The sequence below is a fragment of the Tachypleus tridentatus genome, chromosome 13, assembly GCF_004210375.1.
Source record: "Tachypleus tridentatus isolate NWPU-2018 chromosome 13, ASM421037v1, whole genome shotgun sequence".
NCBI classification, from domain to species: domain Eukaryota; kingdom Metazoa; phylum Arthropoda; class Merostomata; order Xiphosura; family Limulidae; genus Tachypleus; species Tachypleus tridentatus.
Genome location: NC_134837.1, coordinates 21,900,363 through 21,924,699, shown reverse-complemented (window position 1 = coordinate 21,924,699; position 24,337 = coordinate 21,900,363). Strand labels below are relative to the sequence as shown.

Below are 24,337 nucleotides of genomic sequence, written 5' to 3'. Positions count from 1 at the left end.
TCAACTCAGAGGCTTTTTGTACATTTAAAAAAACTAGTGACTGTGGTTTGTTTTTTATTAGATCCTCTGTAAATTGATTCAACAAGTCTTTTTTACAACTGTTACCAGCTTAAAGCTGCCTAGGATAAATTAATGTAGTTTCATGTTACAATTTGAAGTCATTCACAAAAGAAAAAAAAGGTAATTTAGATTTATTTATTTATCTTAGTTTCTTAAAAATATTTCACTAAAAAAAATATGATTTTGTGTATGTGAGAGACTTATTATGTTAACTGAAAGACTGCCAAATTTTGTGTATGTGAGAGACTTATTATGTTAACTGAAAGACTGCCAAATTTTGATGTGAGAGACTTATTATGTTAACTGAAAGACTGCCAAATTTTGTGAAAATTAGAAGTATTGAATCTATAATGATTTTCAATGAGTACATATAGGTTACATGGTCAGTTAAATTGAGTGAGCTGGTGTTGAGATAGTTAATGTAATTGGTATGGGAGAAATAAAAAATTTTGATCTGTTGACTACCAGAGGTATTAATGTTGTGGTATAACTTGAAGAAAATTGAGCTATAGTCACCAATGATATTGTTCTAAACTTGAAAGTTAAGTGTGTGATCACCTAAGACAAGGGAACTACCAGAAAGGCAATTATATCTTGAGATCTGTTGGTATGTGTGTGCGTCATAACATTTGAATTTACAGTTTCTAGATTATTGAGTTCTGTGAATTGTTTCAGTATTTTTTCCATTTGAGTTAGTTATTCTGCAATTGAAGTCAATATGTTCGGAATTAAGGTGTCCTATTACAATAGTGTTGGGGTATTGATTTTATATTGCTTGTTAGAAACTGGTATCAGATCTTATTGAGGGTGATATGTAAAGTGCAATAGAAGTGATAGTGGGTTGACTAGGAGAATGTATTTGAAAAAAATCATGACCTTATTGTTATAAGCAGGGGCATAGATCCTGGGGGAATGGAGGGTATACATTCCCCCTTCATTTTAGTTGGGGGGTGTGGTGCATACAATCATCCTCCCCTACAGTTTGGTCTGTTGAATTGTTTTATTGCATCACAGGCCTACAAATTGTGTGTTTGTTCTTGTGATTCTCGTGTTCTTATCAATCAAATTACATAATTAGGCCTAGATGTAGGCTTTTTCAATAATCAAAATGTACATCTTTAATATGGACATGCTTCTAAGCTTTTCAGCTTTTCGATCTAAGGGATAGTTTGTAAGTATCAGTTACTAGGTCTAAGTATACATGCAAGTATTGTGGCAACAAGATTACTCTGTAACTGCATGTTTACAGCTTTCAGGTTCACGTAATCAGAGACTACCACTTTGCAAATTGAACAGTCCATGTAAGTGGTTGCAAAAATCATCCCCCCATCGGGTGTAAAAAAAATCTATGCTACTAGTTATAAGATGTGTTAATAGGGGCAAAAGTTTTTGTTGTTTTTTCTGTATAATAGGGCTACTCCACAAGTATTAGAAGACTTAGGTATAAAGATTATTTTGTATTCTGAAAGTTTAAATTGGCTGTTAGTATCGAGTGAATTCTTATTTATGCTTACAGTATTAGCATTAATACTTTTCCATAACTGGAGTAGTTCAAATATTTTATAAAATAGGCCACCCTAGATACTAACATATAGGAAACAAACCATTACAATACTGAAGGGACTAACACAGTGAAATTTTGGCCCACTCAATATTTGTTGAAGAGTTTCATCAGCATGATGGGGGTTGCTTGTCTCACTGGATTCAAAGTACAACTGCACTGCCATACAAAGTTTGGTTATGGTGTAATGGAAGTCACTGATGGTGGTGTTTTCATGGCAAATCAAGAATACATTGTTCAAAAAGGTGGTGATTCAGGCATACAACACTAGTAAGTGAGTTTTTATTTTGACTTTAGAAGACAGGAATTGAACTGCTTCAGCATAGGTCTTCAAAGTAATGCTGGTTGATGTTTAAGGTTTTAAGGTAGTTTGATAGTTGTGGTAAAAGGTATTCAATGACAGATTCCTATGGACTGTGGTTGTGGGTCTTTACTGGTGGGGTTGAGGGCTTAGTGGAGTAAATCTAAAATGGCTTTGAATTTCATGCATCATTGGTAAGATAAGGTGTGTTGTCGTCTACAATTGGAGCAGGTAACTTTTCTTATATTGGGTCATTCAGTTACTTGGTGATGGTCTCTATACTGGACACATCTAGTAGCTGCAGTACAGGTGATCTTAGTATACTTGAAATGCTGTCAGTTGAAGCACTGTACTAGTTCGGGAGCATTAGCTTTGAAGGGTTCAAAAGTGTGGTGAAGTTACCATAAGGTGATAGCATCACAGATAAGGTTTTCTGTCATCTTTAGGTTGTAGGTAAAATGGACTAAAGGAATTATAAGGCTTGTTCTGGTAGATTTTATGTGCTCTACTCTGGTGACATTGATCCTCTGGATTTTCAATTCATCATTGATCTCTTGCTTAGAGATATCCAAGGGTAGACTTCAGGTCCTTTTGACTGACAAGTTCCTTTCCCTGAAGGCAATATCTGGACAGGACATGAGAATCATGATGTACTCCTTAGGTTGTGTGCACTTCACAATGATGCCTGTCTTGGGTAGGCAGAATATATTAGTGAATATGATTGTTGGGAACAGTTAGTGAAGTTTTCTAGCTGCATGAGGCTGTCTATAAATGCCTGTGACTCCTCTGATGAGGACTTCTGGTGACGTTTGAAAGGTAGTTTTAGACATGGTGCAGGGGGTGTTCAGTTCCTCAGCATCAGCAGTTGAGCATTGTGTGAGTTGGGACTTTTGGGTGTCTTCTTTTTGTTGGTTGATTTCATTTTGGTTGTTTTTGGGTAGTTCTATGGTATATAGAACATGGCTCTACTAAGGCAATTATCAAGCCTTAGTCTGAACTAGAAGCCATCTTGGTTAAGCAGTGCCTAGCACAATAAGGAAATCAACGTAGTTTTAGGTTGACCTCATGGTTGTGGTCAAGGTCCATGTAGATATACTATAAGAAATGTCCTAGAGAACCCTGAGAAGGACTGTTTACACAAATAAAAAAAATCTTTATACTATTCAAGTGATTAGATCCCTTAGCTAATCCTGGCCAGTTGTTAAAACTATTGACAGAATCTAAAAACTTACCTTTAGTTTACAATAATTACTTGTTGTCCTTTTTATTAAAGTTTTATTGTGCAATACATTTTAGCTTTGTGACATGTTTTAACTTATTAACCTTTGCAAGTGATGTTTTAAGCTTACATAAGATATTTCTGTTTTGTAAATGTTTGATAATTATTAAAAAACAAAAGAATATAACAAAAATATATTTTGTAAACCTGTTTTTCCAATAGTTCTAAATATGCAACTTCAAATTTATTTTGTACATATGTATCTAATAATGCTCAAATTGAGTTGTAGGATAATTCTATGTATATAACACTTATAAAAACAGATACATGTCACTTTTTCCATTTTTGTTCAAATTTTTTTATTTTAATAATAAAAGTATGTGGTAGAAAAGGAAACTCACCTATATTATATATATTTTTTAGTTTCTCGAGTTAATGTCACGAGGAAACTTTCCAACAAAAGAAATAGCTTTGGCATTAACAACGAATGAGGGCAATATAGAAAAGGCATATTCTGCTTTGGCAAAATCAGCAATGACACCATTTCTACAACATATCTCAAACTTAGAAGAAAGAACCAAAGGTAACAGTGAACATAATCTTCTCTGTCCCTCTCCAGTATCTAATAGGTCAAGAACCTATTCAGGAGAGACAGAAAACACTGTCAGTACCCAGCAAACAGTAGCTCACAATCATAATAATAATTACATGACAGAAGAGAAAGATACAAAGACAAATCTTCGAAATTCTGGTTTCCTTAGCAAATTAGCTTTGATTCAAAAGGAAAGTAAGATTCAACAGAAATCAACAATGATGAATTTAGAAGCTAATGACAAAGAAGAGGAAGCAGAAAACTTGTATACTAATGTGATTAATGTTAATCAAACAAGAGGGTTAATAGAATCCCAAGAAAATATTGTTGTTGAAAACAAATTCACCACAGATAGGTTAAAACTTTCTGAGTTAGAAACCCAATATCATTATATTGGTAAAGAGGAAAAGGTCAAAGATGGTAATCAACTTCATGATGTAAGGCCTCAAGATTTTTATATTGATGTAAAAGAATATTTTACAGATGGTTGTCCCATTTCTGATGCACAAACACAGTATCCTTATTGTAGTAAAGAGAAAAGTGATAATGATGAGATACAAATGGAAGGGTCTTGTATATATGAAGAAGAATATATAACACAAGGCCTCCCTCTTTCACAGCATGGAAGACAAAATCTTTATACTAGTGATGAGCAAAATAGCACAGAATATTATTTTACTGACAGAGAAACAAAAAATACTAATGTGCACCAACTTTCTGATAGAGAAAATCAAAATTTTTATGTTGAGGATAAAAACGTTAATATAGGTAATCACCATATTTCTTTAAGTGATAGTTCAGGTTTCCAATGTGATGAAGACTCTATGAAATATGATAATTTAACAAAGTCTCATTTAATAAATTCAGGACAAAAGCTCAATAAAAGCAGAGATGAAACCAAAACCATAAAGTACTTGGATACAGACAAGGATCCTTTGAAACGTTTTGAAATCAGCTCTCTACAAACATTTGGAAAAGAAAATAAGAAGGAGGAGAGACATCTTGAAATAGATATGAAAGTAGAAAGCCATCCTGAAATCCGTTCTATACACAAGCTTGAAACTCACAGAAGGGAAGAGAGGCATCCTGAAACTATTTGTATAGACAAACTTGAAGTAGATAAGAAGGAAGAGAGGCATCCTCAAACTATTTGTATAGACAAATTTGAAACAGACAAGAAGGAGGAGATGGATCCTGAAACCAGTTCTATACATAAGGTTGAAACAGACAAGGAAGAGAGGCACTCCGGAACCAGTTCTGTACACAAGCTTGAAAGAGATAGAAAGGAAGAGAGGCATCCTGAAACTATTTGCATAGCTAAACTTGAAGCAGGTATGAGGGAAGAGAGGCATCCTGAAACCAGTTCTGTACATAAGGTTGAAAGAGATAGAAAGGAAGAGAGGCATCCAGAAACTAGTCCTATACACAAGCTAGAAACACACAGGGAGGAAGATAAACATCCTGTACAGAAGCTTGAAACATATATGAAGGAAGAAAGGCACCCTGAAAATATATCTACACAGAGTAGTGAAGCAGATAGGCAGGATGATAGACATACTAAAACCAGTTGTGCACACAAACTTGAAACAGATAACAAGGAAGAGAGGCATCCTGAAACTATTTGTACAGATAAATTTGAAATAGAATATAAGGAAGAGATAATTCCTGAAACCAGTTCTATACATAAGGTTGAAACAGATAAAAAGGAAGAAAGGTACTCTGAAACCATTTCTATACAGAAGCTTGAAAGAGATAGGAAGGAAGAGAGACATCCTGAAACTATTTGTATAGGCAACTTTGAAGCAGATAAGAAGGAAAACGAGCATACTGAAACCATTTGTATAGACAAAATTGAAACAGATAAGAAGGAAAAGAGGCATCCTGAAACTATTTGTACAGAGAAATTTGAAATAGAACATAAGGAAGAGATCATTCCTGAAACCAGTTCTATACATAAGGTTGAAACAGATAAAAACGAAGAGAGGTACTCTGAAACCATTTCTTTACAGAAGCTTGAAATAGATAGGAAGGAAGAGAGACATCCTGAAACTATTTGTATAGGCAACTTTGAAGCAGATAAGAAGGAAAACGAGCATACTGAAACCATTTGTATAGACAAAATTGAAACAGATAAGAAGGAAGAGAGGCATCCTGAAACTATTTGTACAGAGAAATTTGAAATAGAACATAAGGAAGAGATAATTCCTGAAACCAGTTCTATACATAAGGTTGAAACAGATAAAAGGAAGAGAGGTACTCTGAAACCATTTCTTTACAGAAGCTTGAAAGAGATAGGAAGGAAGAGAGACATCCTGAAACTATTTGTATAGGCAACTTTGAAGCAGATAAGAAGGAAAACGAGCATACTGAAACCATTTGTATAGACAAAATTGAAACAGATAAGAAGGAAGAGAGGCATCCTGAAACTATTTGTACAGAGAAATTTGAAATAGAACATAAGGAAGAGATAATTCCTGAAACCAGTTCTATACATAAGGTTGAAACAGATAAAAAGGAAGAGAGGTACTCTGAAACCATTTCTTTACAGAAGCTTGAAAGAGATAGGAAGGAAGAGAGACATCCTGAAACTATTTGTATAGGCAACTTTGAAGCAGATAAGAAGGAAAACGAGCATACTGAAACCATTTGTATAGACAAAATTGAAACAGATAAGAAGGAAGAGAGGCATCCTGAAACTATTTGTACAGAGAAATTTGAAATAGAACATAAGGAAGAGATAATTCCTGAAACCAGTTCTATACATAAGGTTGAAACAGATAAAAGGAAGAGAGGTACTCTGAAACCATTTCTTTACAGAAGCTTGAAAGAGATAGGAAGGAAGAGAGACATCCTGAAACTATTTGTATAGGCAACTTTGAAGCAGATAAGAAGGAAAACGAGCATACTGAAACCATTTGTATAGACAAAATTGAAACAGATAAGAAGGAAGAGAGGCATCCTGAAACTATTTGTACAGAGAAATTTGAAATAGAACATAAGGAAGAGATAATTCCTGAAACCAGTTCTATACATAAGGTTGAAACAGATAAAAGGAAGAGAGGTACTCTGAAACCATTTCTTTACAGAAGCTTGAAAGAGATAGGAAGGAAGAGAGACATCCTGAAACTATTTGTATAGGCAACTTTGAAGCAGATAAGAAGGAAAACGAGCATACTGAAACCATTTGTATAGACAAAATTGAAACAGATAAGAAGGAAGAGAGGCATCCTGAAACTATTTGTACAGAGAAATTTGAAATAGAACATAAGGAAGAGATAATTCCTGAAACCAGTTCTATACATAAGGTTGAAACAGATAAAAAGGAAGAGAGGTACTCTGAAACCATTTCTTTACAGAAGCTTGAAAGAGATAGGAAGGAAGAGAGACATCCTGAAACTATTTGTATAGGCAACTTTGAAGCAGATAAGAAGGAAAACGAGCATACTGAAACCATTTGTATAGACAAAATTGAAACAGATAAGAAGGAAGAGAGGCATCCTGAAACTATTTGTGTAGATAAACTTGAAACAGAAAAGAAGGAAGAGATGGATCCTGAAACCATTTCTATACATAAAGTTGAAACAGATAAAAAGGAAGAAAGGCACTCTGAAATCAGTTTTGTACACAAGCTTGAAAGAGATAGGAAGGAAGAGATGCATCCTGAAACCAGTTCTGTACATGTGATTGAAACAGATAAAAAGGAAGAGAAGTGTCCTATGCACAAGTTTGAAAGAGACATAAAGGAAGAAAGCCAACCTGAAACTGTTTCTGTTCATAAGCTTCAAACAAATATGAAGGAAGATAGACATACTGAAACCAGTTCTTCATCCAAACTTGAAACAGAAAGCCAGAATGTGAATCACCTTGAAAGACATCAGTTTGAAATAAATACTGACATGTTGGTGAACACTGTAGCAGGGGATATTTTGAAGGATGATCGTAGTAATGAGAGCAAAATATTGCACTCAGGTAATATTGTGACAGAGGAATTACTGTCAGACAGAATAGAAGAGGAATTTGGTTTGGAACAGTCTGAGCAAATTGAAGTCAACAAGGATTTAAGGTATGTAAATTTGTCAGGTGGAGTAGGTGAAGAACATGAAGTTGAATTGTGTGAAATGGATGAGGAGGACAATACAAAACATCTTAGATTGTCAGACAAGAAAAAGGAAGATAAATTGTCATTATGTATGCAAGATGACACTGAGAATACAAAATCTACTAGATCATCAGACAGAATAGAGGAAGAAGACGATTTGGTATTATATATGGAGGATGACATTGAATATATAAAATCTACTAGATCGTCAGACAGAATAGAGGAAGAAGATGAATTGAAACTTTGTATGGAGGATGACACTGAGAATATAAGATCTGTTAGATTGTCAGACAGAATAGAGGAAGAAAATGATTTGTCATTATATATGCAAGATGACACTGAGAATGTAAAATCTGGGAGATCATCAGAGACAATAGAGGAAGAAGATGAACTGAAACTATATACAAAGGATTACACTGAGAATATAAAATCTGCTAAATTGTCAGACAGAACAGAGGAAGAAGACGATTTGGTATTATATATGGAGGATAACACTGAGAATATAAAATCTAGTGGATCATCAGACAGAATAGAGGAAGAAAATGAATTGAAATTATATACGAAGGATGACACTGAGAATATAAAATTTGCTAAATTGTCAGACAGAACAGAGGAAGAAGATGATTTGGTATTATATATGGAGGATGACACTGAATATATAAAATCTACTAGATCGTCAGACAGAATAGAGGAAGAAGATGAATTGAAACTTTGTATGGAGGATGACACTGAGAATATAAGATCTGTTAGATTGTCAGACAGAATAGAGGAAGAAAATGATTTGTCATTATATATGCAAGATGACACTGAGAATGTAAAATCTGGGAGATCATCAGAGACAATAGAGGAAGAAGATGAACTGAAACTATATACGAAGGATTACACTGAGAATATAAAATCTGCTAAATTGTCAGACAGAACAGAGGAAGAAGACGATTTGGTATTATATATGGAGGATGACACTGAGAATATAAAATCTAGTAGATCATCAGACAGAATAGAGGAAGAAAATGAATTGAAATTATATACGAAGGATGACACTGAGAATATAAAATTTGCTAAATTGTCAGACAGAACAGAGGAAGAAGATGATTTGGTATTATATATGGAGGATGACACTGAGAATATAAAATCTGGTAGATCATCAGAGAGAATAGAAGAAGAAGATGAACTGAAACTATATGTGAGAGATGACATTGAAAATATAAAAGTTGTTGGATCATCAGACAGAAGAGAGGAAGAAGATGAACTGAAACTATATATGGAGGATGACACTGAGAATACAAAATCTACTAGATCATCAGACAGAATAGAGGAAGAAGACGATTTGGTATTATATATGGAGGATGACATTGAATATATAAAATCTACTAGATCGTCAGACAGAATAGAGGAAGAAGATGAATTGAAACTATATATGGAGGATGACAATGAGAATATAAAATCTGCTAGATTGTCAGACAGAATAGAGGAAGAAGATGAACTGAAACTATATGTGAGGGATGACATTGAAAATATAAAAGTTGTTGGATCATCATACAGAATAGAAGAAGAAGATGAATTGAAACTATATATGGAGGATGACACTGAGAATATAAGATCTGCTAGATTGTCAGACAGAATAGAGGAAGAAAATGATTTGTCATTATATATGCAAGATGACACTGAGAATGTAAAATCTGGGAGATCATCAGAGACAATAGAGGAAGAAGATGAACTGAAACTATATACGAAGGATTACACTGAGAATATAAAATCTGCTAAATTGTCAGACAGAATAGAGGAAGAAGACGATTTGGTATTATATATGGAGGATGACACTGAGAATATAAAATCTACTAGATCATCAGACAGAATAGAGGAAGAAGATGAATTGAAACTATATATGGAGGATGACACTGAGAATACAAAATCTACTAGATCATCAGACAGAATAGAGGAAGAAGACGATTTGGTATTATATATGGAGGATGACACTGAGAATATAAAATCTACTAGATCATCAGACAGAATAGAGGAAGAAGATGAATTGAAACTATATATGGAGGATGACACTGAGAATACAAAATCTACTAGATCATCAGACAGAATAGAGGAAGAAGATGAATTGAAACTATATATGGAGGATGACACTGAGAATATAAGATCTGCTAGATTGTCAGACAGAATAGAGGAAGAAAATGATTTGTCATTATATATGCAAGATGACACTGAGAATGTAAAATCTGGGAGATCATCAGAGACAATAGAGGAAGAAGATGAACTGAAACTATATACGAAGGATTACACTGAGAATATAAAATCTGCTAAATTGTCAGACAGAATAGAGGAAGAAGACAATTTGGTATTATATATGGAGGATGACACTGAGAATATAAAATCTACTAGATCATCAGACAGAATAGAGGAAGAAGATGAATTGAAACTATATATGGAGGATGACACTGAGAATACAAAATCTACTAGATCATCAGACAGAATAGAGGAAGAAGACGATTTGGTATTATATATGGAGGATGACACTGAGAATATAAGATCTGCTAGATTGTCAGACAGAATAGAGGAAGAAGAAGAATTGAAACTGTATATGAAGGATGACACTGAGAATATAAAATCTGCTAGATTGTCAGATAGGATAGAGGAAGATGAACTGAAACTATATATGCAGGATGACATTGAAAATATAAGATCTGCTAGATTATCAGACAGAATAGAGGAAGAAAATGAATTGAAACTATATATGCTGGACAATATTGAGTATTTAAAATATGCTAGTTTGTCAGACAGAATAGAGGAAGAAAATGAATATAATCTGTGTGTAGAGGATGAGAATCAGAATTCAAAATCTGCTAGTTTATCAGAGAGAATAGGAGAAGGACCTGGACCAGGACTGAATCTGTGTGAAGACGTTGCTAATTTCTGTTTTGACAAAGAGAAAAGAGTACAAGAACATGAATTTGAACTGTATGAGCAGGATGATGTTGATGACTTAAAATTTGGTAGTTTATCAAACAGAACAGGAGAAGAACCTAAAATGGAACTGTATGAAGAAAATGATCTTGAAGATTTAGAATATTCTAATTTGTCACACAGAATAGATGAAGCATATGAATTTGAACTGTGTGAGGAGAAGGATTTAAAATATCTTAATTCATCAGACAGAACATATGAAGAATTTGAACTAGAAATGCATGAGAAGGATGATAATTATGATTTAAAATCTTCTAGAGTATCAGAAGAAATAAAAGAAGCAAGTGAGTTGAAACTTTCTAAAGAAGTTGATGATGAATATTTAAAAATTGTAAGTTTGTCAGACAAAACGGATGTAGAACATGGATTGGAATTGTATGCAGGTGAGAATGGTTATGATTTCAATTCTGCTATTCTGTCTGAGAAAAAAGTGCAAAAGCATGATATGGAGTTGTATGAGCAGGTTAATACTGAAACTTTAAATTTTTCTAGTTTGTCAGAGAAAAGAGAAGAATGCGACTCTGCTTGTCTACCAAACAGAATAGAAGAAGAACATGAATTTGAAATGGATTCTGTTGAAAGCCATTCTGGGAGTGAATCTGTAGGTGCTGATGTTGAAAGTGAGGATGAAACTGATTTTATAGTGTGTGAATATTTTGGAGAACAGCCAAAATGGTCTGAAGTTTTGAGTGAGGAAGACTATGAAGTAATAGACTTTAGTTCTACAACCAACTGTACCACCCAAAGGCTTGGGAATAGCATGAGAAAGTTGGAAGAAATGTCCAATCATTCTACTCTTGATGATTATGAGATCATAAACATGCCAGAAGGAAAAAAAGAACATGATATTTTGTTTCTGGAGAATACAACATCATTGTGTGACATAAGCAAGTCGTTTATTGATGCAGATCTTAGTCAAACTGAAACTTTATATTCTGAATCAAATATTGCTCACTCTGCAGCTGATAATATATCAAAATCATTCTTTGATTATTCTACTGTTGAAGAAGAAGCAGAATCCTATTTTAGATATTCTACAGCTGATGAAAGAGTAGAATCATTGGCTGGATATTCTACAACTGATGAAAGACTAGAATCATTGGCTGGATATTCTACAGCTGATGAAAGACTAGAATCATTGGCTGGATATTCTACAGCTGATGAAAGACTAGAATCATTGGCTGGATATTCTACAGCTGATGAAATACTAGAATCATTGGCTGGATATTCTACAGCTGATGAAAGACTGGAATCATTGGTTGGATATTCTACAGCTGATGAAAGACTAGAATCATTAGCTGGATATTCTACAGCCGATGAAAGATTAGAATCATTGGCTGGATATTCTACAGCTGATGAAACACTGGAATCACTGGTTGGATATTGTACAGCTGATGAAAGACTAGAATCATTAGCTGGATATTCTACAGCTGATGAAAGACTGGAATCATTGGCTGGATATTCTACAGCTGATGAAAGACTAGAATCATTGGCTGAGTATTCTACAGGTGAAGAAGAATCAAACTCGCATCCTTGGTATTTTGCTGCTGATGAAAGATTTAAATCTCTATTTAATTATTCTACAGCTGAAGATGAAGCAGATCCTCTGATGGCTGGTAACTCATTGGAATCTCATTGCATTAATTTTGGAGATGATAGAAGGTTAGAATCTCTTAATGGTGACAAACCAGATATGTCACCTGATGAAACATTTGAAAAAGAGGAAAAATATGAAATAAAGAAAATAAGCAAAGGTTCTTTGGAAAAATCATGTAATGAGGGAGCACATTATATTAAACCAGTTGGAGAACCTGACAAAAAACGAAAGAAACCAGAAATAAAAAAGAAATATGAAGAATTTTTGGATAAATCTTACAATGAGACTGATGAACAGTTGTTTAACCTATCTGATAAGATTGAAAGAAAGTCTGAAATAAAAACCAAAACTGAAGAATCTTTGGATAAATCTTTGATTGAAGATGAACATTTTGTTACAGAATCTGGTGAGCCTGACAAAATATATCAAAAGGATGATACAGAGAAAAAGCCTGAAGAAACTTTAGATAGAGTTGTCACTGATAAATCACATTTTGTCAAATTATCTGCCAAACCTGAAGAGAAAGAAAAGAAACTTGAAGTGAAAGAGAAAATTGAAGAATCACTAGAAAACCTAATGACTAAGGATGCAAAATCTGTCCAACTATCTACTGAGTCTATTGAGGAGGATAAAAATGATGAAATAAAGGATAAAAGTGAAAAACCTTTACATAAGAAATTGGGTGAAGATATATCTAGTAAGCATGATAAGATTGAAAGAAAGTCTGAAATAAAAACCAAAACTGAAGAATCTTTGGATAAATCATTGGTTGAAGATGAACATTCTGTTACAGAATCTGGTGAGCCTGACAAAATATATAAAAAGGATGATACAGAGAAAAAGCCCGAAGAAACTTTAGATAGAGTTGTCACTGATGAATCACATTTTGTCAAATCATCTGATAAGCCTGAAGAGAAAGAAATGAAACTTGAAGTAAAAGAGAAAATTGAAGAATCGCCAGAAAACCTAATGACTAAGGATGCAAAATCTGTCCAACTATTTACTGCGTCTGTTGAGGAGGAGAAAAAGGATGAAATAAAGGATAAAAGAGAAAAACCTTCACATAAGCCATTGGCTGAGGATATATCTGGTAAGCATGATAAGGTTGAAAGAAAGTCTGAAATAAAAACGAAAACTGAAAAATCTTTGGATAAATCTTTGATTCAAGATGAACATTCTCTTAAACAATTTGGTGAGCCTGACAAAATGTGTGAAAAGGATGATAGAGAGAAAAAGCCTGAAGAAACTGCAGGTAGAGTTCTCACTGATGAATCACATTTTGTTAAACCACCTGCCAAGCCTGAAGAGAAAGAAATGAAACTTGAAGTAAAAGAAAAAATTGAAGAATCATTAGGAAACCTCATAACTGAGCATGCAAAATCTGTCCAACTGTCAGTTGAGGAGGATAAAAAGGATGAAATAAAGGACAAAAGTGAAAAACCTTTGCATAAGCCATTGGCTGAGGATATATCTGGTAAGCATGATAATATTGAAAGAAAGTCTGAAATAAAAACGAAAACTGAAGAATCTTTGGATAAATCTTTGATTCAAGATGAACATTCTCTTAAACAATTTGGTGAGCCTGACAAAATGTGTGAAAAGGATGATAGAGAGGAAAAGCCTGAAGAAACTGCAGGTAGAGTTCTCACTGATGAATCTCATTTTGTTAAACCACCTGCCAAGCCTGAAGAGAAAGAAATGAAACTTGAAGTAAAAGAGAAAATTGAAGAATCATTAGGAAACCTCATAACTGAGGATGCAAAATCTGTTCAACTATCTACTGAGACTGTTGAGGAGGATAAAAAGGATGAAATAAAGGACAAAAGTGAAAAACCTTTGCATAAGCTATTGACTGAGGATATATCTGGTAAGCATGATAATATTGAAAGAAAGTCTGAAATAAAAACGAAAACTGAAGAATCTTTGGATAAATCTTTGATTCAAGATGAACATTCTCTTAAACAATTTGGTGAGCCTGACAAAATGTGTGAAAAGGATGATAGAGAGAAAAAGCGTGAAGAAACTGCAGGTAGAGTTCTCACTGATGAATCTCATTTTGTTAAATCACCTGCCAAGCCTGAAGAGAAAGAAATGAAACTTGAAGTAAAAGAGAAAATTGAAGAATCGCAAGAAAACCTAATGACTAAGGATGCAAAATCTGTCCAACTATCTACTGAGTCTGTTGAGGAGGATGAAAAGGATGAAATAAAGGATAAAAGAGAAAAACCTTCACATAAGCCATTGGCTGAGGATATATCTGGTAAGCATGATAAGGTTGAAAGAAAGTCTGAAGTAAAAACCAAAACTGAAGAATCTTTGGATAAATCTTTGGTTGAAGATGAACATTCTGTTACAGAATCTGGTGAGCCTGACAAAATATGTGAAAAGGTTGATACAGAGAAAAAGCCTGAAGAAACTTTAGATAGAGTTGTCACTGATGAATCACATTTTGTCAAATCATCTGATAAGCCTGAAGAGAAAGAAAACAAACTTGAAGTAAAAGAGAAAATTGAAGAATCATTAGGAAACCTCATAACTGAGGATGCAAAATCTGTTCAACTATCTACTGAGTCTGTTGAGGAGGATAAAAAGGATGAAATAAAGGATAAAAGTGAGAAACCTTTGTATAAGCCATTGGCTGCGGATATATCTAGTAAGCATGATAAGGTTGAAAGAAAGTCTGAAATAAAAACGAAAACTGAAGAATCTTTGGATAAATCTTTGATTCAAGATGATCATTCTCTTAAACAATTTGGTGAGCCTGACAAAATGTGTGAAAGGGATGATACAGAGAGAAAGCCTGAAGAAACTGCAGGTAGAGTTCTCACTGATGAATCACATTTTGTTAAACCACCTGCCAAGCCTGAAGAGAAAGAAATGAAACTTGAAGTAAAAGAGAAAATTGAAGAATCGCCAGAAAACCTAATGACTAAGGATGCAAAATCTGTCCAACTATTTACTGCGTCTGTTGAGGAGGAGAAAAAGGATGAAATAAAGGATAAAAGAGAAAAACCTTCACATAAGCCATTGGCTGAGGATATATCTGGTAAGCATGATAAGGTTGAAAGAAAGTCTGAAATAAAAACGAAAACTGAAAAATCTTTGGATAAATCTTTGATTCAAGATGAACATTCTATTAAACAATTTGGTGAGCCTGACGAAATGTGTGAAAAGGATGATAGAGAGAAAAAGCCTGAAGAAACTGCAGGTAGAGTTCTCACTGATGAATCTCATTTTATTAAACCACCTGCCAAGCCTGAAGAGAAAGAAATGAAACTTGAAGTAAAAGAAAAAATTGAAGAATCATTAGGAAACCTCATAACTGAGGATGCAAAATCTGTCCAACTGTCAGTTGAGGAGGATAAAAAGGATGAAATAAAGGACAAAAGTGAAAAACCTTTGCATAAGCCATTGGCTGAGGATATATCTGGTAAGCATGATAATATTGAAAGAAAGCCTGAAATAAAAACGAAAACTGAAGAATCTTTGGATAAATCTTTGATTCAAGATGAACATTCTCTTAAACAATTTGGTGAGCCTGACGAAATGTGTGAAAAGGATGATAGAGAGGAAAAGCCTGAAGAAACTGCAGGTAGAGTTCTCACTGATGAATCTCATTTTGTTAAACCACCTGCCAAGCCTGAAGAGAAAGAAATGAAACTTGAAGTAAAAGAGAAAATTGAAGAATCATTAGGAAACCTCATAACTGAGGATGCAAAATCTGTTCAACTATCTACTGAGACTGTTGAGGAGGATAAAAAGGATGAAATAAAGGACAAAAGTGAAAAACCTTTGCATAAGCCATTGACTGAGGATATATCTGGTAAGCATGATAATATTGAAAGAAAGTCTGAAATAAAAACGAAAACTGAAGAATCTTTGGATAAATCTTTGATTCAAGATGAACATTCTCTTAAACAATTTGCTGAGCCTGACAAAATGTGTGAAAAGGATGATAGAGAGAAAAAGCCTGAAGAAACTGCAGGTAGAGTTCTCACTGATGAATCTCATTTTGTTAAATCACCTGCCAAGCCTGAAGAGAAAGAAATGAAACTTGAAGTAAAAGAGAAAATTGAAGAATCGCAAGAAAACCTAATGAGTAAGGATGCAAAATCTGTCCAACTATCTACTGAGTCTGTTGAGGAGGATGAAAAGAATGAAATAAAGGATAAAAGAGAAAAACCTTCACATAAGCCATTGGCTGAGGATATATCTGGTAAGCATGATAAGGTTGAAAGAAAGTCTGAAGTAAAAACGAAAACTGAAGAATCTTTGGATAAATCTTTGGTTGAAGATGAACATTCTGTTACAGAAACTGCTGAGCCTGACAAAATATGTGAAAAGGTTGATACAGAGAAAAAGCCTGAAGAAACTTTAGATAGAGTTGTCACTGATGAATCACATTTTGTCAAATTATCTGCCAAACCTGAAGGGAAAGAAATAAAACTTGAAGTAAAAGAGAAAATTGAAGAATCATTAGGAAACCTCATAACTGAGGATGCAAAATCTGTTCAACTATCTACTGAGACTGTTGAGGAGGATAAAAAGGATGAAATAAAGGACAAAAGTGAAAAACCTTTACATAAGCCATTGACTGAGGATATATCTGGTAAGCATGATAACATTGAAAGAAAGTCTGAAATAAAAACGAAAACTGAAGAATCTTTGGATAAATCTTTGATTCAAGATGATCATTCTCTTAAACAATTTGGTGAGCCTGACAAAATGTGTGAAAGGGATGATACAGAGAGAAAGCCTGAAGAAACTGCAGGTAGAGTTCTCACTGATGAATCACATTTTGTTAAACCACCTGCCAAGCCTGAAGAGAAAGAAATGAAACTTGAAGTAAAAGAGAAAATTGAAGAATCGCCAGAAAACCTAATGACTAAGGATGCAAAATCTGTCCAACTATTTACTGCGTCTGTTGAGGAGGAGAAAAAGGACGAAATAAAGGATAAAAGAGAAAAACCTTCACATAAGCCATTGTCTGAGGATATATCTGGTAAGCATGATAAGGTTGAAAGAAAGTCTGAAATAAAAACGAAAACTGAAGAATCTTTGGATAAATGTATGATTCAAGATGAACATTCTCTTAAACAATTTGGTGACCCTGACAAAATGTGTGAAAAGGATGATAGAGAGAAAAAGCCCGAAGAAACTGCAGGTAGAGTTGTCACTGATGAATCACATTTTGTTAAACCACCTGCCAAGCCTGAAGAAAAAAGAAATGGAACTTGAAGTAAAAGAGAAAATTCAAGAATCACCAGAAGACCTAATGACTAAGGATGCAAAATCTGTCCATCTGTCAGTTGAGGAGGATAAAAAGGATGAAATAAAGGATAAAAGAGAAAAACCTTTACATAAGCCATTGGCTGAGGATATATCTGGTAAGCATGAAAAGATTGAAAGAAAGTCTGAAGTAAAAACCAAAACTGAAGAATCTTTGCATAAATCATTGGTTGAAGATGAACATTCTGTTACAGAATCTGGTGAGCCTGACAAAATATATAAAAAAGGATGATATAGAGAAAAAGCCTGAAGAAACTGCAGGTAGAGTTCTCACTGACGAATCACATTTTGTTGAACCACCTGCCAAGCCTGAAGAGAAAGAAATGAAACTTGAAGTAAAAGATAAAATTCAAGAATCACCAGAAAACCTAATGACTAAGGATGCAAAATCTGTACAACTATCTACTGAGTCTGTTGAGGAGGATAAAAGGATGAAATAAAGGACAAAAGTGAAAACCTTTGCATAAGCCATTGGCTGAGGATATATCTGGTAAGCATGATAATATTGAAAGAAAGTCTGAAATAAAAACGAAAACTGAAGAATCTTTGGATAAATCTTTGATTCAAGATGAACATTCTCTTAAACAATTTGGTGAGCCTGACGAAATGTGTGAAAAGGATGATAGAGAGAAAAAGCCTGAAGAAACTGCAGGTAGAGTTCTCACTGATGAATCTCATTTTGTGAAACCACCTGCCAAGCCTGAAGAGAAAGAAATGAAACTTGAAGTAAAAGAGAAAATTGAAGAATCGCAAGAAAACCTAATGACTAAGGATGCAAAATCTGTCCAACTATCTACTGAGTCTGTTGAGGAGGATGAAAAGGATGAAATAAAGGATAAAAGAGAAAAACCTTCACATAAGCCATTGGCTGAGGATATATCTGGTAAGCATGATAAGGTTGAAAGAAAGTCTGAAGTAAAAACGAAAACTGAAGAATCTTTGGATAAATCTTTGGTTGAAGATGAACATTCTGTTACAGAAACTGCTGAGCCTGACAAAATATGTGAAAAGGTTGATACAGAGAAAAAGCCTGAAGAAACTTTAGATAGAGTTGTCACTGATGAATCACATTTTGTCAAATTATCTGCCAAACCTGAAGGGAAAGAAATAAAACTTGAAGTAAAAAAAAAAATTGGAGAATCATTAGGAAACCTCATAACTGAGGATGCAAAATCTGTTCAACTATCTACTGAGACTGTTGAGGAGGAGAAAAAGGATGAAATAAAGGATAAAAGTGAAAAACCTTTGAATAAGCCATTGGCTGAGGATATATCTGGTAAGCATGATGAGGTTGAAAGAAAGTCTGAAATAAAAACCAAAACTGAAGAATCTTTGGATAAATCATTGGTTGAAGATGAACATTCTGTTACAGAATCTGCTGAGCCTGACAAAATATGTGAAAAGGTTGATATAGAGAAAAAGCCTGAAGAAACTTTAGATAGAGTTGTCACTGATGAATCACATTTTGTCAAATTATCTGCCAAACCTGAAGGGAAAGAAATGAAACTTGAAGTAAAAGAGAAAATTGAAGAATCATTAGGAAACCTCATAACTGAGGATGCAAAATCTGTTCAACTATCTACTGAGACTGTTGAGGAGGATAAAAAGGATGAAATAAAGGACAAAAGTGAAAAACCTTTACATAAGCCATTGACTGAGGATATATCTGGTAAGCATGATAACATTGAAAGAAAGTCTGAAATAAAAACGAAAACTGAAGAATCTTTGGATAAATCTTTGATTCAAGATGAACATTCTCTTAAACAATTTGGTGAGCCTGACAAAATGTGTGAAAAGGATGATAGAGAGAAAAAGCCCGAAGAAACTGCAGGTAGAGTTGTCACTGATGAATCACATTTTGTTAAACCACCTGCCAAGCCTGAAGAAAAAGAAATGGAACTTGAAGTAAAAGAGAAAATTCAAGAATCACCAGAAGACCTAATGACTAAGGATGCAAAATCTGTCCATCTGTCAGTTGAGGAGGATAAAAAGGATAACATAAAGGATAAAAGAGAAAAACCTTTACATAAGCCATTGGCTGAGGATATATCTGGTAAGCATGAAAAGATTGAAAGAAAGTCTGAAGTAAAAACCAAAACTGAAGAATCTTTGCATAAATCATTGGTTGAAGATGAACATTCTGTTACAGAATCTGGTGAGCGTGACAAAATATATAAAAAGAATGATATAGAGAAAAAGCCTGAAGAAACTGCAGGTAGAGTTCTCACTGACGAATCACATTTTGTTGAACCACCTGCCAAGCCTGAAGAGAAAGAAATGAAACTTGAAGTAAAAGATAAAATTCAAGAATCACCAGAAAACCTAATGACTAAGGATGCAAAATCTGTACAACTATCTACTATTGAGGAGGATAAAAAGGATGAAATAAAGGACAAAAGTGAAAAACCTTTGCATAAGCCATTGGCTGAGGATATATCTGGTAAGCATGATAATATTGAAAGAAAGTCTGAAATAAAAACGAAAACTGAAGAATCTTTGGATAAATCTTTGATTCAAGATGAACATTCTCTTAAACAATTTGGTGAGCCTGACAAAATGTGTGAAAAGGATGATAGAGAGAAAAAGCCTGAAGAAACTGCAGGTAGAGTTCTCACTGATGAATCTCATTTTGTGAAACCACCTGCCAAGCCTGAAGAGAAAGAAATGAAACTTGAAGTAAAAGAGAAAATTGAAGAATCATTAGGAAACCTCATAACTGAGGATGCAAAATCTGTTCAACTATCTACTGAGACTGTTGAGGAGGAAAAAAAGGATGAAATAAAGGATAAAAGAGAAAAACCTTCACATAAGCCATTGGCTGAGGATATATCTGGTAAGCATGATAAGGTTGAAAGAAAGTCTGAAGTAAAAACCAAAACTGAAGAATCTTTGGATAAATCATTGGTTGAAGATGAACATTCTGTTACAGAATCTGCTGAGCCTGACAAAATATGTGAAAAGGTTGATACAGAGAAAAAGCCTGAAGAAACTTTAGATAGAGTTGTCACTGATGAATCACATTTTGTCAAATTATCTGCCAAACCTGAAGGGAAAGAAATAAAACTTGAAGTAAAAGAGAAAATTGAAGAATCATTAGGAAACCTCATAACTGAGGATGCAAAATCTGTTCAACTATCTACTGAGACTGTTGAGGAGGATATAAAGGATGAAATAAAGGACAAAAGTGAAAAACCTTTACATAAGCCATTGACTGAGGATATATCTGGTAAGCATGATAACATTGAAAGAAAGTCTGAAATAAAAACGAAAACTGAAGAATCTTTGGATAAATGTATGATTCAAGATGAACATTCTCTTAAACAATTTGGTGAGCCTGACAAAATGTGTGAAAAGGATGATAGAGAGAAAAAGCCCGAAGAAACTGCAGGTAGAGTTGTCACTGATGAATCACATTTTGTTAAACCACCTGCCAAGCCTGAAGAAAAAGAAATGGAACTTGAAGTAAAAGAGAAAATTCAAGAATCACCAGAAGACCTAATGACTAAGGATGCAAAATCTGTCCAACTGTCAGTTGAGGAGGATAAAAAGGATGAAATAAAGGATAAAAGAGAAAAACCTTTACATAAGCCATTGGCTGAGGATATATCTGGTAAGCATGACAAGATTGAAAGAAAGTCTGAAATAAAAACGAAAACTGAAGAATCTTTGCATAAATCATTGGTTGAAGATGAACATTCTGCTACAGAATCTGGTGAGCCTGACAAAATATGTGAAAAGGATGATACAGAGAAAAAGCCTGAAGAAACTTTAGATAGAGTTGTCACTGATGAATCACATTTTGTCAAATCATCTGAGAAGCCTGAAGAGAAAGAAATGAAACTTGAAGTAAAAGAGAAAATTGAAGAATCATTAAGAAACCTCATAACTGAGGTTGCAAAATCTGTTCAACTATCTACTGAGACTGTTGAGGAGGATGAAAAGGATGAAATAAAGGACAAAAGTGAAAAACCTTTGCATAAGCCATTGGCTGAGGATATATCTGGTAAGCATGATGAGGTTGAAAGAAAGTCTGAAATAAAAACCAAAACTGAAGAATCTTTGGATAAATCATTGGTTGAAGATGAACATTCTGTTACAGAATCTGGTGAGCCTGACAAAATATATAAAAAGAATGATATAGAGAAAAAGCCTGAAGAAACTTTAGATAGAGTTGTCACTGATGAATTACATTTATGCAAATCATCTGATAAGCTTCAAGAGAAAGAAAAGAAACTTGAAGTGAAAGAGAAAATTGAAGAATCATTAGGAAACCTAATAACTGAGGATGCAAAATCTGTTCAACTATCTACTGAGACTGTTGAGGAGGATAAAAAGGATGAAATAAAGGACAAAAGTGAAAAACCTTTACACAAGTCATTGGCTGAGGATATTCTTTCAATAAAATCACCTGATGAACATGATAAGATTGAAAGGAAGTCTGAAACAAAAACGAAAACTGAAGAATCTTTTGATAAATCTTTCATTGAAGATGAACATTCTATTAAACAATCTGGTGAGCTTGACAAAAAAGGTAAAATGGGTGAAAGAAAGAAAAAGCTTGAAGAAATTTTAGATAGACCTGTCACTGATGAATCACATTTTGTCAAATCACCTGTCAAGCCTGAAGAGAAAGAAATGAAACTTGAAGTAAAAGAAAAATTGAAGAATCACTAGGAAACCTGATGACAAGTGATAGAAAATCTGTTCAACAATCTACTGAGTCTGTTCAAGAGAATAAAAAAGATGAACTGAAGGATAAAAGTGAAAAAATTTCAGATAAACCATTGATTGAGGATATAGTTAATGTAGAATCATCTGAATCTAATAAGATTGAGATGAAATCAGCAATAAAGAGAAAAAGTGAAGAATCTTTGAATAAATCATTGAATAAGGATATGCATTATGATAAAAAAGAGGATGAGATAAAAGAGAAATGTGGAGAAAGTTTAGATAACTCATTTAATACTAATGCACATTCTGTCAAACCATCAGATGGACCTGAGAAAAGGCAGGGGGAAGTTAATATCAAACAGATAAATGAAGAATCTGTGAAAGAAATAACGATTGAGAAGATGTACATTTCTGAACAATTTAATGAAATTGAGGAGAAAAATGGAAGATCTGAAATAGAGGAAAAAAGTAAAGAAACTTCAGACAAACAATTAGTTGGTGGGGCACATTATGTGAAACTATCTGATAAACATGAAGATAATGGAAAGTGCCTTGAAATAAATATGAAAGGTGAAATCTGTGATAATAAAATTTCAGTTGAGGTTGCACATCCTGTAAAAGCAGCTAGTAAACCTGAGCAAAAAGAGGAAGTAACTGAAATAAAGAAAAAAAAGGAAGAATCTTTAGAAAGATCATTAGATAAGGATGATGCACATTTTGTTAAGATACATGATAAATCTGATGATAAACCCTCTGATAAACATGATGGAAAGATTGAAAAGAAGGTAAAAGATAAAACTTATAACGAAAATGAAAAGTCTAAAGATGAATCAATAGCTCAAGGAAAGCCTTCTGTCTTAGCAGTATCAGATAAAGTTTCTCAGCCAGATACTTCATGTGATGTGATATCTTTAGGAGATGACAGAAAGACAGAAAAGAAGGAAAGTGGAAATGATAAGTCTTATGATAAAACTGAAAAACCTAAAGATGAACCAGTAAGTAAAGAAGACTCTTCTGGCTTGACAATAACTGATGAAGTTTCTCAGCAGGAGACCTCAAGTGATGTGAAACCTTTAAGGGATGACAAGAAACAAAAGAAGGAAAGAGTAAAGGATAAATCTTATGATAAAACTGAAAAGTCTAAAGATGAATCAGTAACTCAACAAAAGCCTTCTGGTTTAGCAATATCTGATAAAGATTCTCAGCCAGACACCTCAGTCGATGTGAAATCTTTAGAAGATGAGAGAAAGACAGAAAAGAAGGAAAGTGGAAATGATAAGTCTTATGATAAAACTGAAAAACCTAAAGATGAACCAGTAAATAAAGAAAAGTCTTCTGGCTTGACAATAATTGATGAAGTTTCTCAGCAGTCCTCAAGTGATGTGAAACCTTCAAGAGATGACAAGAAACAAAAGAAGGAAAGAGTAAAGGATAAATCTTATGATAAAACTGAAATGTCTAAAGATGAATCAGTAACTCAACAAAAGCCTTCTGGTTTAGCAATATCTGATAAAGATTCTCAGCCAGACACCTCAGTCGATGTGAAATCTTTAGGAAATGAGAGAAAGACAGAAAAGAAGGAAAGTGGAAATGATAAATCTTATGACAAAACTGAAAAACCTAAAGATGAACCAGTAAGTAAAGAAAAGTCTTCTGGCTTGACAATAATTTATGAAGTTTCTCAGCAGTCCTCAAGTGATGTGAAACCTTCAAGAGATGACAAAAAACAAAAGAAGGAAAGAGTAAAGGATAAATCTTATGATAAAACTGAAAAGTCTAAAGATGAATCAGTAACTCAACAAAAGCCTTCTGGTTTAGCAGTATCTGATAAAGATTCTCAGCCAGACACCTCAGTCGATGTGAAATCTTTAGGAGATGAGAGAAAGACAGAAAAGAAGGAAAGTGGAAGTGATAAGTGTTATGATAAAACTGAAAAACCTAAAGATGAATCAGTAAGTAAAGAAAAGTCTTCTGGCTT

The 24,337-nt window shown here is 33.9% G+C and overlaps 2 protein-coding genes across 2 annotated transcripts in view; both read left to right on the top strand.

Moving 5' to 3' along the window:
• Positions 1 to 6,516, top strand: part of LOC143240203 (uncharacterized) — a 49,763-nt gene extending 43,247 nt beyond the window's left edge. The window contains exon 13 of the mRNA XM_076482279.1: positions 3,565 to 6,516. Coding sequence (XP_076338394.1) covers positions 3,565 to 6,063 — 2,499 coding nt within the window. The 3' untranslated portion in view covers positions 6,064 to 6,516. The remainder of the gene's footprint in view (positions 1 to 3,564) is intronic.
• A 685-nt stretch (positions 6,517 to 7,201) lies between these two features.
• Positions 7,202 to 22,503, top strand: LOC143236087 (uncharacterized). Its single transcript, XM_076474355.1, has 3 exons — positions 7,202 to 17,634; positions 17,883 to 18,023; positions 18,142 to 22,503. Exons 1-3 carry the CDS (start codon positions 7,279 to 7,281, stop codon positions 22,360 to 22,362), a joined length of 14,718 nt encoding a protein of 4,905 aa, XP_076330470.1. The 5' UTR covers positions 7,202 to 7,278; the 3' UTR covers positions 22,363 to 22,503.
• Positions 22,504 to 24,337: the final 1,834 nt, after the last annotated feature.